The sequence below is a fragment of the Branchiostoma floridae genome, chromosome 2 (assembly GCF_000003815.2).
Source record: "Branchiostoma floridae strain S238N-H82 chromosome 2, Bfl_VNyyK, whole genome shotgun sequence".
NCBI classification, from domain to species: Eukaryota; Metazoa; Chordata; class Leptocardii; order Amphioxiformes; family Branchiostomatidae; genus Branchiostoma; species Branchiostoma floridae.
In genome coordinates this window covers 13,134,934-13,149,213 of record NC_049980.1, presented here as the reverse complement: position 1 = coordinate 13,149,213, position 14,280 = coordinate 13,134,934, and the positions used below count along the sequence as shown (strand labels likewise).

The 14,280-nt window shown below is 40.2% G+C and overlaps 1 protein-coding gene and 1 long non-coding RNA gene across 6 annotated transcripts in view; one reads left to right on the top strand and one right to left on the bottom strand.

Annotated features, from left to right (window-relative positions):
• The window catches only part of LOC118407617 (transcription factor AP-2-epsilon-like), a 45,432-nt gene extending 31,866 nt beyond the window's left edge, over window positions 1–13,566 (bottom strand). Inside the window, exon 1 of the mRNA XM_035808164.1 lies at window positions 13,478–13,566. Within this exon, the coding sequence (XP_035664057.1) occupies window positions 13,478–13,498 (21 nt within the window). The 5' untranslated portion in view covers window positions 13,499–13,566. The remainder of the gene's footprint in view (window positions 1–13,477) is intronic.
• Window positions 1–14,280, top strand: part of LOC118407656 — a 69,868-nt gene that overhangs the window by 35,047 nt on the left and 20,541 nt on the right. For all 5 annotated transcript variants that reach the window (XR_004830169.1, XR_004830168.1, XR_004830173.1 and 2 more), the window contains one exon: window positions 12,796–12,970. This is a non-coding gene — a long non-coding RNA (uncharacterized LOC118407656). The remainder of the gene's footprint in view (window positions 1–12,795; window positions 12,971–14,280) is intronic.

Genomic DNA, 14,280 nt, shown 5'->3' with positions numbered 1-14,280 from the left:
CTACGAGTTTGGAAGACAGCATCTGCCGAGTAAGGTGTCAAAATTGCACCTGTTGAAGAATGTAAGATAATCATCCTATGATATAACTCATAACTGGGAGTGATATGTTCTCGCAGAAATAAACATGACCATGAAAGTCAATTACAAGTCACATTTTGATGCTTGAGTTTTTCATTTTTTCCTCAATTTTCTGGGTTATGTGCCATGTGCTCCCCAACACCTCCTATCCACCCATTTACTTCAGACAATATTCTCTATGCCAACTATTCTGAGTAGTCTTATTTTTGCGGCGACCTCTTGAGTACCGGGAATTTTCGACACGTCGAACATGTGTTTTGTATCTATACTGTACATCATCATTGTTTCAACCGCGAACTTCAAACACCGCGAAGCCTCCTCCCTTCCTACCGCGAAATTTAGTCCAGTGAAAATGTTTAACTTTACAGCAGTTTATTTCTTTTTTAGCGTTTCTTTGTTTTCTGATATTGAGGAGCTTTATAATATTTACAATATGTTCAAAACGTTTTGACTGTGGGAATTACTAGTTCTCTCCTCCACAATTGCAAGTTTCTCTAAGAGAACTCCATTTCCTGTCTCCTCACAGATAGCAAATACACAAATATGGGTAGTGGCAACTACATCAATGGTAACATCCTTGACAATAAAAATGTGAAACGTACTCAATTATCGTTAGACATTATCGTACAAATTTGGTGGCATCATCAACTATATTCCTTAGAGGCTAGCGCTGGTGTGGTTACCGGGTTACCCTAAACTCGCCCCCTCCCCCTCACCCATTCATGCTCACAAATGAGCAACGCCCTTCTCCTCTCATTCAACCGCCACCTGTTCGTTGTGCTTATATTGCAGCTGTCATTAGACAGAATCGTCCTTGTGCGAATAGCTGGCTGAGTTTCCGTTCGCTAGCAGTCAAATTAAAGGTTGCACTTCCAGTTCAATTAGTCATGACGTGGTACAAAGTTCAAAGTTGATCGTTGAAAGGGTGTTCAAACTTGGCCGTCACTGGTCGCTGTTGTAGGACAAAAACCAACCTTTGACAGCTAAACTGAACTTTATGTGAATGACACATAATGTTTATCAAGACGACTATTGAAAACGCTAGTTTTTTTCTTCTTATAGGGTAGCTATGAGATCAGTATGAAAAGGTATTGACATACGAATCTCGAATATCTGCTTTGAGTACAGCACCGTCTTTATGCTAGAAGATATAGTGCAGACGTTAGAGTAGATATTGTAATGTTGGTGATTTGATTTTGATGCTGCAAAAATTGTTCAATTAGAATATAATAAATGGTGTAAGTTAATTATTGATTCTAGAAAACCATGAAATGTGTCCAGATTTTGTTGACATAAGTTACATCGAAAGTTGCACAATGAAACGTTTCATACCCTGGATAGTTCTTGTCAACAAGTTGTGGCATTATCGTAACGTGGATAGCTGACAGTTACAAACCGAGTCACCGGGTCAAATTTTCCGCTCAAAAATCAAACATACTTCGTCGGAAAAGAATAGATATCCTGTGGCAGCGACTATACACTGTGATGTTCCACCCCGCCAAATACTCTGTATTTCAAGGTCTAGATTAATGGCGATCTTTCTTTGATGATGATCGCACAACTTCCCTTAAACTTTGTGCTTCGTTACTCGGTCTGGGGAGCCCAAAATTAGAAACACAGGGAAAGCCTTGCTTTGTATATGCCGACTTTATCCGGATCTAGGGGGTATTGTTTTAAAAACCCAGCATAATGTTGTAACGATATATTTTAAATGGTGCAACAAGAGGGCATACCTCGGTGCCGCGGACTCTGAGGAAAAACAAACGATCGATTAAAGCAGGGGGTCCACACCGCCAACACGCGGTGGAAAGTAGCGGGGTTTCGTATCTTTCCGCCCTGCTTCTCCTGTCATATTTCAGGGCAGGTGACCCGAATTCTTGACGTGAGATAAGGGCCCTGATTTGTGAAGTGTGTGTCCGGAGAGACGGCTGTATGTTTATTATACAGAGATAGGAGTCCGCGGGATATGAAGGGAGGCGAGTATCGGGACGGGAATCTTTAGTCCCCGGTAACAGCGCCGTTACTGGACGCGAACTCTGACAACCCGGCCCCGTCAGAACGATCGCGTGGGACCAGAGAACGAATAAAAACTCACATGCCGGCCCATTTATTGGTTTTATCATCCAGTGAGATAGAAATCAGACGAATATCCAGCCAGAGTTATTGACGTGACCAGTTTGCGACCGAGGAGACGTCACCTAATGTGTTTTCTCTGCACTAGCCCGGGTTGAGGCAAGGCGGCCTGTGTTGCAGCCGGGAAATTCTGTTATTTCTGTCAGCTATTCGTAAATAAGCTCTGTAAAACTAACCTTAATGAAAAATATTTGCACCAATGCCACCACAGAATTGCTCTATTACGTGTGTGTTATTCACGTGTGTTTAAATTCGTTGCACACAGTAATGCACTGCTTCCATAGGTAAACACAATGTTCATGTGAACTGATTTTTCGGACCTATCTTTCTCCAATGATGAATTCAGCATTAATCAAAACTTGCAGAACTTCTAATAGAGCTCATGTTTCCAACATATGATATGAATTCAAAATTTCAGAACAACGTGTAAGATATTCAGTCAGACACGCCACCATCTTCATTATATAAAGGAATGATACCGTCTTGTCTACGTTGCAACTCGACGCATGATTTTGAACAAATGAATGGCCCAAAAGGTGACGGAAAGTATGCAGTATTGTGTTCCTTAAAATAATCTAGAACAAAAAAAGGATCTGAAAATGGTAATCATTCATTTCATAATACTGAAACGGAGTTTCTGAAGTCAACTGAGCGAACTATTTGTATATGGGCCTTTCCACTGCGCTAGACTAGCACTTACGTACTATTACATATACACGTACACAAGTACCAACAGTCGTCCCAGAGCTAGCTGGAGAAATTGCAGAAAAATTACAACATATTGACACTGGCAGCATTCAAATTACAAAACGCAGGGTACCTTCATATCTGTCTGTATTTTCTATCTGTTCTATCATGTGTATATCCAAAATGGTAACATACAGTAACATTATATGTATCTACATTGTAACATTCATTATCTCTGTTATATAGAAAAGAATTAGGATGTTGTTGTTTTTTTGCTTCACAGACGTTTTCAAAACGACACACTTTTACATTTTAAACGTAGAGTTAACAACGTTTACACGTACCTAAATGGAGGAACGCAGGGTTTACTACAAATGGCAATGGAAAATTGTTTTCTTACATCAAGGCGATGCACATATTTTTCAGAATGCCGAGTTTATCCTCATGTGCCGATTTATACCCCAGTGCCAAAGCTTTTCGTTTCACGACAGGTAAAAAGGTACAAAAATTACTTATGACACGTTCGTGCAAATACAAGGAACAACAAGGCTCAAACGTTTAGAAATATTTTTGTTTTGCGAAATAGTTCTAACACTAGTATCATGCGGACACTGGGTTTTAGATATCCACATGAACGGATATTCGATGTACACCAAAACCACTATATGCTTATTTTATATGAACTCTATCAAATAGTACTTATTGTATTGGTATTCGCACCAATCCTTTGCTGACCAAACAAAATCCACACACGTACAGTACCGGTAGTAGACTGTATCATATCACATTATTTTTAAATATTGACATATTCCTGTCGCGACCGTTAGCCAAAATTCTTCCTGGAAAATCGTAAGTAATAATGGGCACATACATCGGAACAGGGTTTGCAACAAATTAAGCCATTTTTCTGGCTATGCTGTGGAGAAAATCCTGAAAGAAACTGACGTGATCTTTGCTGGTCAGTGTAGAAAACATGTTTGTTCTGAAAGAGCTTTAAGTCACCGTACGTTTGTACATGTTTACGTTCTGCTGCTGTATATCATGGAGGGTGATTCCGTATATAGATACATCACATCGGAAATCTTGGCGTAAGTAGTTAGTAATCTGCAAGAATACTTCGTCTGAATTCCTAAAAGTACAAAAATTGTACATACGACTTTAACAACTTGTAATAACACAAATGCTCCAAGGCATTTCATCTGCAAGTGTGTGGACATGGACTCTGGATAAACCGATAAATGTACCTTCCATAAAGGAAAGTTATTGGTTGGGCTACTAAGGATCGTTATGTGTGGCGTGCCATAATGGATGGACATCGTATTCTGTCGCCCCACAGGGACATAAACGCTGTCTCCACCTGCTTTATTATGATATTGTGGGCCTATAAAACTCACATCGAACATAAAGCTATCGTCTCCCTCTGCCTCATTTTGCCCAAGACAAAATGGCCGCAAGGGCCTCCACTCCCCAAAGACGGTCGTTCTTGTGCCATTATGACAAAGACACATGATTCAAACCTCTTTTATGTACCGTTGCTGTACTCATTGTATTCCCTTCATCCTTGTACAAGTATGTAGACAAGTATGTGATGTACTTAAAAACAGTGCTGTGATAAAATCCACGATGTATACCACAAAATCGCCCTTATCAACTCACAAGCAGTATTTTAGGTATTCTAGCGGACTTGCATCAACACCTTTTCTAACAAATTGCAGAATCCACTTAATTACATTCTTATACCTATAATGTTGCATAACTGCAAAAGTAATTCGCGTAACATACCTGTAGACATCACTTGATACCTTAGGCGCTATTTGCAAGGACGTTAAGCAGCAATCTGGCGCTAGTAAAATGCTTATAAGATATGGTTAATAACATGGCATAATTGCATTTTGACGCCATTTACATTGATAAACGTCTGTACCTGTTTTATGGAGCGTTGTTAGATTTTACAAGTATTAGTAATAAGATTTTATGGTATTTTTAAAACCCTCGAGAAAGAACAAAACGATGCAAAAAGTGCGCAAGATATACTACTGTATATCCTATATATGGCAGGAACATATCGTATTTCAGATAGCATTTTTATTTCTACATTACAAAATTGGAACTAAGTCATTCTTCTAGATAAATCATTAACATACTTTTGCAAAAATGTTTCTAAATATAAATCTTAGATGAAGGTTTTGTGTGAGGAAGACACATGTATATAGCTGCGTATATTTTGATTTTCTCAAACAACGCTCTGTAAAATGGTGAGAAACATATTTCGTTCAGACGACAATTATTTACTTCTAGTCTTACCTTAAGTTTAGTAAGGTGCGTACTTCTTGGATATAGATGCAGTAGTGAATGTGTAAATTGTCTATTTTAGATAGGTCCATCTCAACGTATATGTTCAACATCACCACGAGAAGTGAAGAAGAAGAACCTAATTATAGAACATTTCTTTTAGAATAATATTGGAGGTCATGTCAATATTTGTATGTACTTTATTAGGGATTTTTTTCACTAGTATCTGCATGCCTGTAGTAAGCCCATTACCTGGCCCAATAGAGGATGAATGTTCAATAAGTGTTATATAATCATTTTTGTATCATACACGGGATTTGGTACAGATTTAGGGGAACGTAGCATACCCTGTCTAGTGCAAAACATACTAGCATGTACATGTGTAGCTGAACACACATGTATATCGTGGGTCTGACTAACAATATACTCTTTGGTTTCGTCTCTTCATAAAAAAAGCAACATTCTTAAATATAAAACCAATTCCAGAGATGCACCAGACTAAGTATACACTTGTTCGCATGGAAGCACAACTTTAACACTAACACAGAGCCAGCCACACGGCTAAAGTCTTACCACGAAATTTACAAATCTATGTTGTGTACTGTAAACCGCTTGGCAGATATGCCGAGGATTTGCAATAGTCTTTCATCAGAGATATTCAACACGTCGTTAGAACTGATCGACAGCTGTTGAGAGAAGGTATCAGCGAGTCTGTGGTAAGAGGAGGCGGCACTAGCCAGAGGCGTTCCGATGTTTACACTTCTTCTTCTCGCGTCTTTTCATTTCCTAAGCTTTAAAAACAACAGTTACACCTACCATTTTAAAGTCTAAAAGAGAGATATTTTTCCGTGCAAATATCGCCACACTACAGGTATTCTGAACGCGACATTCTTCTTGCGGATTGATCAAGAATCATAGATTCGAAAGCTGCCGACTGAAGAAAAATGAAGCGTGATCTGTACATCTGCGTCAACATTTGAAGAATATGCCATATTAGATCCAAGAATATTCCGTAGAAAATATCTGCCATTTTCAAAGTCGTTACGTTCAGGTAGCCATAAGATCTGGAATGAGCACCGCTTGTGGTACATGTTCGCTGTGACGCCGTAAGCATCATGGTTGGGGTAAAACCTAGCTACACTGGCTGAGTTCTGTCTTGAAATTACTGTATTACACACGTTTTCATGATTTCTTCACAAATGCTTTTGTTTCTCCTTTGTGCGATGCTGTTAGCCCTCGAGAAGTCCTATATGTTATGATACATTGGAACGATTTATTTTCAAGATAGACAAAATAAGGATAAACCTATCCTTCGTGTTATAAACTCGTAATGGCTTCCTACGTACCTGCGTATCCATGTCACAGCGTGTATATAAGCATGTGCTGTCGCCATATAGCTTCAGTTATTCCACTAATGTTCACTTTGTAATAATTTCCATGTACCATATTTAACCATGGATAGGTCAAAACATAGCAACAGCACGCGTTGTTCCTTCACATGACCGAAATAATCGAATGGTGACCGTATCATCCCAAACTGACCGAATATAGTAAAAGAAAAAAATGCACGGTGTTGAGGATAGTCGGAATCATAGTAAATGCAACTTTAGAAGGTTATTTTGTAGACTGGCTGCGGTTGTTCCAAAAAGAAGAGCAGTAGCCAAGAGATGTCAATGTCAAGATGTACTTGAAATCACAAGTAATGTTAAGCTAACAAACAAATACGGAACAGCCATATGAGAATGGTAGCATATACATGTATAATCAGCAAAATTGAAAGGTAACTGTATAAAAAGAAACATTGTGATCTAGAGTATACAGTTGAGTGTGTTTACATATTGTGATAAATACGAAAGGATTTATCGCACATAAGCTTTTGGTTTGGTTTGGTTTGGTTTAGTTTGATATCGATTTGGTTTCGTTTTTATAAATTGTAACAGTCTAACTTCGTGTTAGACTGTTAAAAAAGTGGCTATAAATGTTTTTCCAACAATGCGATTTTAAGTTGTACATATCCGTATGTATGAAACACTTGCGATAGATGATGCACAAAAACGAGAGTCAAGAGTGACGGTATCACAAAGCGACAGGAGCAGTATATGGTTTGACCGTGGAATATTGTACAAAGATATGAACATATACTTGAAGGACGGCTCGTTTAAAAGCAACACTGAAAGAAAACTGAAACGGAAAAATTCACTCTCAGACGTTAGGCTTCGGCTGGTTTTAGACGCTTTGTTTGGTGTCTTTGCCGGGCTTTCCATTTTGTTAAGGCGAATTGTTGTGAAATACATGTGTTTCTTTCGCATTCCCGTACTAAGCTAATATTACTATCACGATATATAACGGGAAAATCTTAATAGGAATAGAAATGATAAAGAACAATAAGCAGACCACATTGAATGCATAACAGTAACACATGCCAGGGCGTTAGATAATGACAAATTTGATTAGTTAGACAACATACAGCCGGGAAGGAAATGTACAACGCGTTTGGCCATTTGGTCTGCCTGTATGAATGTACCAACACTACACGTTATAAAAAGAAACCGTTATCCCCTATTTACAGACATAGGCTGAATGTAGACAAATTAACATACAACTCTCAGCAACAATAACAAAGTTATAACACGTGGTGTGAGTAGTACAAATATTTGGATAACCTCTCTGCCAGTGATAGTCAGACAACATGACAGACGTTTAAGAAGTGTTGTATTGAAAACGGATATCCCAGCCCGGGGCCACAGTAGACACTGCTACTATGTGTCAGGAGCTCTCTTCAAACGACATGGGTGAGTATTATTACGACTGGATGTACGTGTGGAAAGATAGAGATACAGCTCTTTTAATGCAAATGTATCTTTATAACTTTGATGGAATTAATGCAATTACTTCAACTGCTTCAATATGACGGTTACATGTTGAGAAGCCGACTGCTTCTGTTTCAAAAACACGTCTGAATAGGAAGCACTCTCCGTCAGACAGCGATCACTGAGCGACCGTACAACGACCAGAATTGGATGTCTGCGACCCGTGATTTTATAATTTGAATATGATGCCCGATGTTAAGTATGATTCAAAAGAAAACAAAACTCGGAAAACGTTTTAAAAAATCGTTGATTTTCTACGAAATTCGTTTAGCAATTTTTAAAACGCTTTGCCACTCAGCAGTCGTTCAGCGATCACAGCGTCTGGTGAGAAGGGTATACCGGTGTTACAAGAACGTATAATTGGACTAAGTTACTTTCTCTTAGAACTCCTTTCTCAGTCAAATCACCCAGTGATGGTGCCAGCTATTGGAACACACATTATAATGCAAAGGAATTCTGACAACAAGAAATGCTACGCCTGATTCACCTCCCCAGCTGTTCATCCCTTCTTGGTATTTATCGTTTTGCTAATTCTTCGTAATCACTTCTCGCTAGACCATGGAATATGTTGTCTGTCTATTCAAGTAGACAACTAGTGATTATCAACATCCATGTTGTCTTTATATAGACATATATGTACTCATTTAACACATCAAATAACACCATAGAAAGTAGACCATGGTCTCTGAATTTGCAACGTCAAAAAGATGGGAGAAAAACAGCATATAGCAAACATACACAAAGATACTTCTGAAAGTAGATCAGTGGAAAGATTTGTATTTTTCTAGATCTAATTTGACTTCTGTACGCCAAGTAAAGAATGTGTCTGTCAGCTAGGTCATCAGATGTCGTGAACTTGAGGGGTTCATTCTGAGGATCGGGTAGTTGGGAGACGTCATGACGTTATTTAGATAACATCTGACCTTGACTGAAAGTTAGAATTATTTGTTGTGATCAGGTCTGCGTTTTGATACACACGAGGAAAGGTGCGTGTCGCTATGGATTTCTTGTAGCCAGGCGACAAGAGAGTGACCGGAAACTAAAGAACAGTATCAGCTGGGCGGAATTCTTCACACCTGTTGTCGTAAATTCTCGCGAGAAATGTTTTGACATGGCCAAATAGTTTCCAATATGCACCACGTTGATGAAGTTTACAGCAATTGTCACAGACAGACGCTTTTGGTATCGAGGCAATTTTTACCACCTGTCTGCATTGATATTTCATCATGTTCATGAGAGATATTTCAATCAATGACAATGTTTTCTATTTCTAAATTTCTTCAGCCATTGAACTTTTCTAGACCAGGGCAATGTCAATGTATAAAACAAACAGACAACCAACCAAACAAACAATTTGCCGTCTATACCCATTGTATACCCGATCGCGAATATTTAAGCGGCAAAAAACAACACTACTTTGTGCATCCACCAACCATTACCTGCAAATCAAAACCATTCGAAAATCATCTGCCAAACAAAAATCGTAAAGAACACTATTAAGTCTCAGTCACAGAATTGACTAATTTGTTTCATGTGACAACACATCAAGCTCCTCCTTAAAACTATTATCTCAGTAACAGAAGAAATCTACAGCTAGGGCAATATCTGATTAATAATACAGTCCTAATCTTAACATACTGTATGAGAATATACACATCGTAATGTCTGAGGCTGCCCCTGTCTGTGCCAATAACATGTGCATCGTTTTGCTACCTAAACATGTAAAACCTGTCAATGTTTTTTTTCTATCCCCTGTTACAAGTACCTGGACACTACAGTCGTTTTTTGTTTGGCTGGATTATGAGAAAACACTGGTACATGTATGTAACTTCACACGTTTAAAGGCAGAAGTAATAGGAAACAAATTGCACAAGTAATATGTAGCCATACAGTGTCGTACGTGAATATAAAGTACATATACATGTATAAGGCCTCGGGACTGAAAGATAACCATCTTCTTTTTTAGAATCTTAAGGATATCACCAAAGATAACGTGATAATTAAGAAGCATGATCTGGTAGCAAAATCGCAGCGTGTTCCAAACAGTTATTGTTGTGTTTGTGTCTCATACGGAATGTTTTTGCGATGTTGTTTGAATATTTCTATGACATCTGTGAACCGTGTGTTTTTCTCATCTCCCCAAAGAATTGGCCTCTTCCCCAGAGGGACTGTCTTCCCACGAGTCACCCGGTCACCATTGCTTTAACAGTCTGTTTGTCTTGTATTTTCCTGGTTGTTGGATGTGTGTACATGTGAATTTTTGCTTCGGGCTACAAATAGAGTCTAATGCATCTCTCACAGGCCATATGTTGATACATACCGACCCCAAACGCTGCCGACATGGGCCTGATGCTTTGGAACAGTCTTACACCTACTTAATTCTCAATTTTTTTGACAATTGTCTTTTCTCTAATTTGAGCAAATATTGGTGTATTTTGCAACCATTTGTTTCTAGTCATAATCGTATTGACATCTTTGTTTGCCTATAAAACAAACATGATTTTTTTTAGATTCTTACAAAAATACCCGGGAAGAACATGGTACATGTACCAGTAAAAAAAAAAACATCAACAAACCTCACCTTAGCGACATTCCTTAAGTAAACCGTCAGTAATCAGAGACTTTGATAAACTTCTGACAATCTTAAGCTTTAGCCTGCAGTCAGTCTCTACGTAGATGTCAGACTTTGATTACTGGGTTTTCCCGTTGTAATTTTAATGTCATTCTTTGCTTGTCACTTGCCCTATACATCTATGACTCTACCACACCATGCATAGAAACACTCCGTCTACAAAATCATTTGTGCTTTGAATGTTTATGCATTCCACTCTAAAAGTATTTTCAGATACTATATTACTATATTGTGCCGAGTTTAAAACAATATTATACATTCATATTGCAAACACAATCTTTCACGTTTGATTCATAATACTACCTTTCAAATTGATGATGATAACCAAATGAAATAGAATCTGCTTATTTCAAAATTGCCGCTAAATATCCCTTCACGTTTGGTAAAAAAGAACTTGTCAACACAAGTTGTAAGCACACATGTATATGATAATCAAGTAATATTTTCTATGAATGCAGAAAATATCTATGTGTAACGTGGCTTGTATTTCTAGGTTCATGTTTTTCCCAAACCCGACCGTATTGTCCAACCTGCGCTCGTGTAGGCGGGCCGGCGGTGTGCCGCTAGGTATAAGCCTGTGTGAAAGACACGATCTACCGCACGGCAGAGGTTCTCACAGCGGTAGCACCTTTCATTTGTGCCGCTTATTAAGCGTATATTCACCCACACCGGCAGCGGTCTATCTGCCACCGCCTACGTCCATTCAATCTGAAATTGAATAAAGTACGTCTTTTTCAGAAGGTACCGACCGTAGCCGGTGATCATATATCCCACGGCCTTTGCTCATTCCGCGTATTTCTATATAAATCGCACCGTAATATCGGTGACGTTATTTTTCGGTTTAGAAGAACTGACCTATTTTCATATTCCCTATCGCAGAAAACATCAAGAGACTCCTGACGCAGAATTGTATTTTTAACCAAAAAAGCAAAATATGAAAATCGTTACATCATAAAGATTTCCAAAACAAAAAATACAACGTAATGTTAGGAATTTGTTTTTACGACATCGTGTAATTCCAAGCAATTTCGCAGAAAAAAAAATGAAAAAAAAAAGCCTTCTCAAGGTTGTTTAGATATGGAACAGATAAACTCCATTGATATACTTCAGGAAGAGAGATATGCCGTAAGGAAATTTCTATTTTGAACGTCTCTTGCAGAGCGTGTGAGCCGCACGGGTACTTCTCATCACCACAGCCCGGACATTTGCTCTCTACGCCCGGGTAGGAAGCAAGTACCCAGCCGTCAGTGCCCGCGGGGTGTATCCACCACCACTATCTGCTTCCTAAAGCAAATAAAACAATTAACAAATCACCCGGTGATCCCCCCACTTGTTAAACTGAAGCGAATTCAAAAACGCGGTATGGGTGTATCATTATCTAACTTGTTACGCTGTCAACTGCCTTTCAGCGGCGTCTGTCAACACGGGCGAACTCCGGATTTGGGAAAAGTCGGCTAACTAGTGGTTGATACCTACATTATCGTCATTGCACGCGCCTCGACACTGGGAGGAAAATAAAGACAGACACAGAGACGGGGAAAGTGTCACCTTCACGCTGAAAGGGAAAGGGAATCATCACCAGATATTTCTGTAAAAATTTTCCCCTTGAAGCCTGAAAAGGTTTGACAACTGAAAGCTTCGGACGTCACCGGCGGAAAATCAGAGTGAATGAGAAAGAAGGAGGGTTTCAGTCTTTCTGTGCGGCATGGCATCCTTATCAAGCTGTCAGGAAGGCTGTTGAAGGTTCGGCTTGCCACAAAGTCTAGCCGAGGGGTAGATTCAGGCACTGCTCCACGCCGATTATTACTTTTTGTTTAAAATCATAATTTGCGCTCTGGGTTCAAAAGAGAGGAGGCAAATAAGTATTCAGCGCTTCAGATGGGGAAGAAAAACACAAAGAAGGGGAAAGACTCTTCTGGCGCTCTCCTGTTTGAGAACTGGGGAATGAGATGACAAAGGGAAATCCTAAAGAAAGATACGGTCGGGGGATGGCTTGTCGGGGTCGGGATCGTATTGGCTGAGACTCGCCTGCGGGTCTTCCTCCAGTGGAGGGCCGAAGCGCTAGCGGGAGGTGATCTATTCTCTATATTATTGTTTCTCCAGGAATCTCTTTCAACAGGATGGAGATAACGGTGCCCCTGCCGTTAGCGTCGCTGTGAAATGTGAACTAAAAGCCGGGGTTGCGCTCAGTCAGTCAGAAGCTCGGCGCGTCTAGGGAAGGCGGCGGCGTACACGTCCGACAAGGCGAGACTCGGTGGTCTTAGGGACCGTGTCGTCGGTAAGTGTCACCATGTTTCTAAACTTTCCAAACTTTTCTTCCTTATGCCAACCAAAACAAAAGAAACCAGGAAATTAATTGCAATGCAAGCAAGCAGGCATTGAGTGGGAATTGAAAGAACAAATATATATAGTGTCGATGTTCTCTTGGGCTAGAAATTTGTTCTTCAGGACTTGAGCGGTCTAGGTGACCGCTACCTAGTCTGTAGTACAGAAAACTTTAGAAAAAAAAGTAATGCAGCAGAAAGCATACAGCTTGTATGTCTTGCTCCCCTATAATTAATAAAGCTGTTCTTAGCCTCTGAGTCTTATCGCATAACTTCTTTATAGACCCCTGCTAGCGAAACCCCGACTGCGTCGGGGCCCCGTGACAGTGCCCTGAGCCGGACCGGGCAGGATGGGTGAAAGCCCGAGGAAAATCACAAAAGCGTCCCCTGAGCGGTCAGCGGCGTGGTTGCGTGACCGGCAAACGGTTTAGCGAGATTAAAAAAAGGAAATGCAAACTCACCTGGGTACGAGTTAGGAGCATGATTTGGTCAGAGCTGTGCACTTTCCAGTCTCTGCTGCCGGCTCTCCTCTTACCTATGAAATTCTGGCGCTTCCCACCGATCTAGCTGACGTCACAAGGCGTTGTAACCCGATCCCCAAGGACCCTTAGCTCAATTATGACACACGGCAGTACGCCGGCGGACCCGGCCGCAACCAGCAACACGCCGCTGAGAGAAACTAAGAATTAATTATGGGGCAGACGATTGTTGTTCGCAAACACATACATTTCAAAGGACACATTGCCGGGTGGCGATGGAAAGCGCTTCTGCTGAGCGGATTTCAGCCGTTCACAAAGGGAGGTCATTTAACAGAAAGACATGACACAAAGGCTGGGTTTTCATTTTTGGACATTTTTACTCTATTTAATTGTCTTTTTTTAAGTTATCATTTTCTTGGTTAACCTGCATTTTTTTCTTATGATGTATCACTGTTGAACAGCACATTTCTGACGGGCGGTTCATGCACAGTACCGCGCTCGGAGAGGCGGGCAGGCGGGTGGACGGGTAGCGATAACGGACTTAGTGCGATACAAGCGCGACTGTTTGTTCCCAGATTAGCGCACAGCCCCGCCATGTGTCATAATCACGGTATTGTCAGTTCTAATCGGATACGGAGAGACGAGGAGCTAAACGGGACACAAGTCACACAGGCACGCATCGTCTCTTGATTCGGAGAGAAAATGGGAGAAAAATAGAGTCGCAACATAGATACACACGACAATATAGAGGGAGGACGTCCTTAATTATCTACTGCTCCAATAGC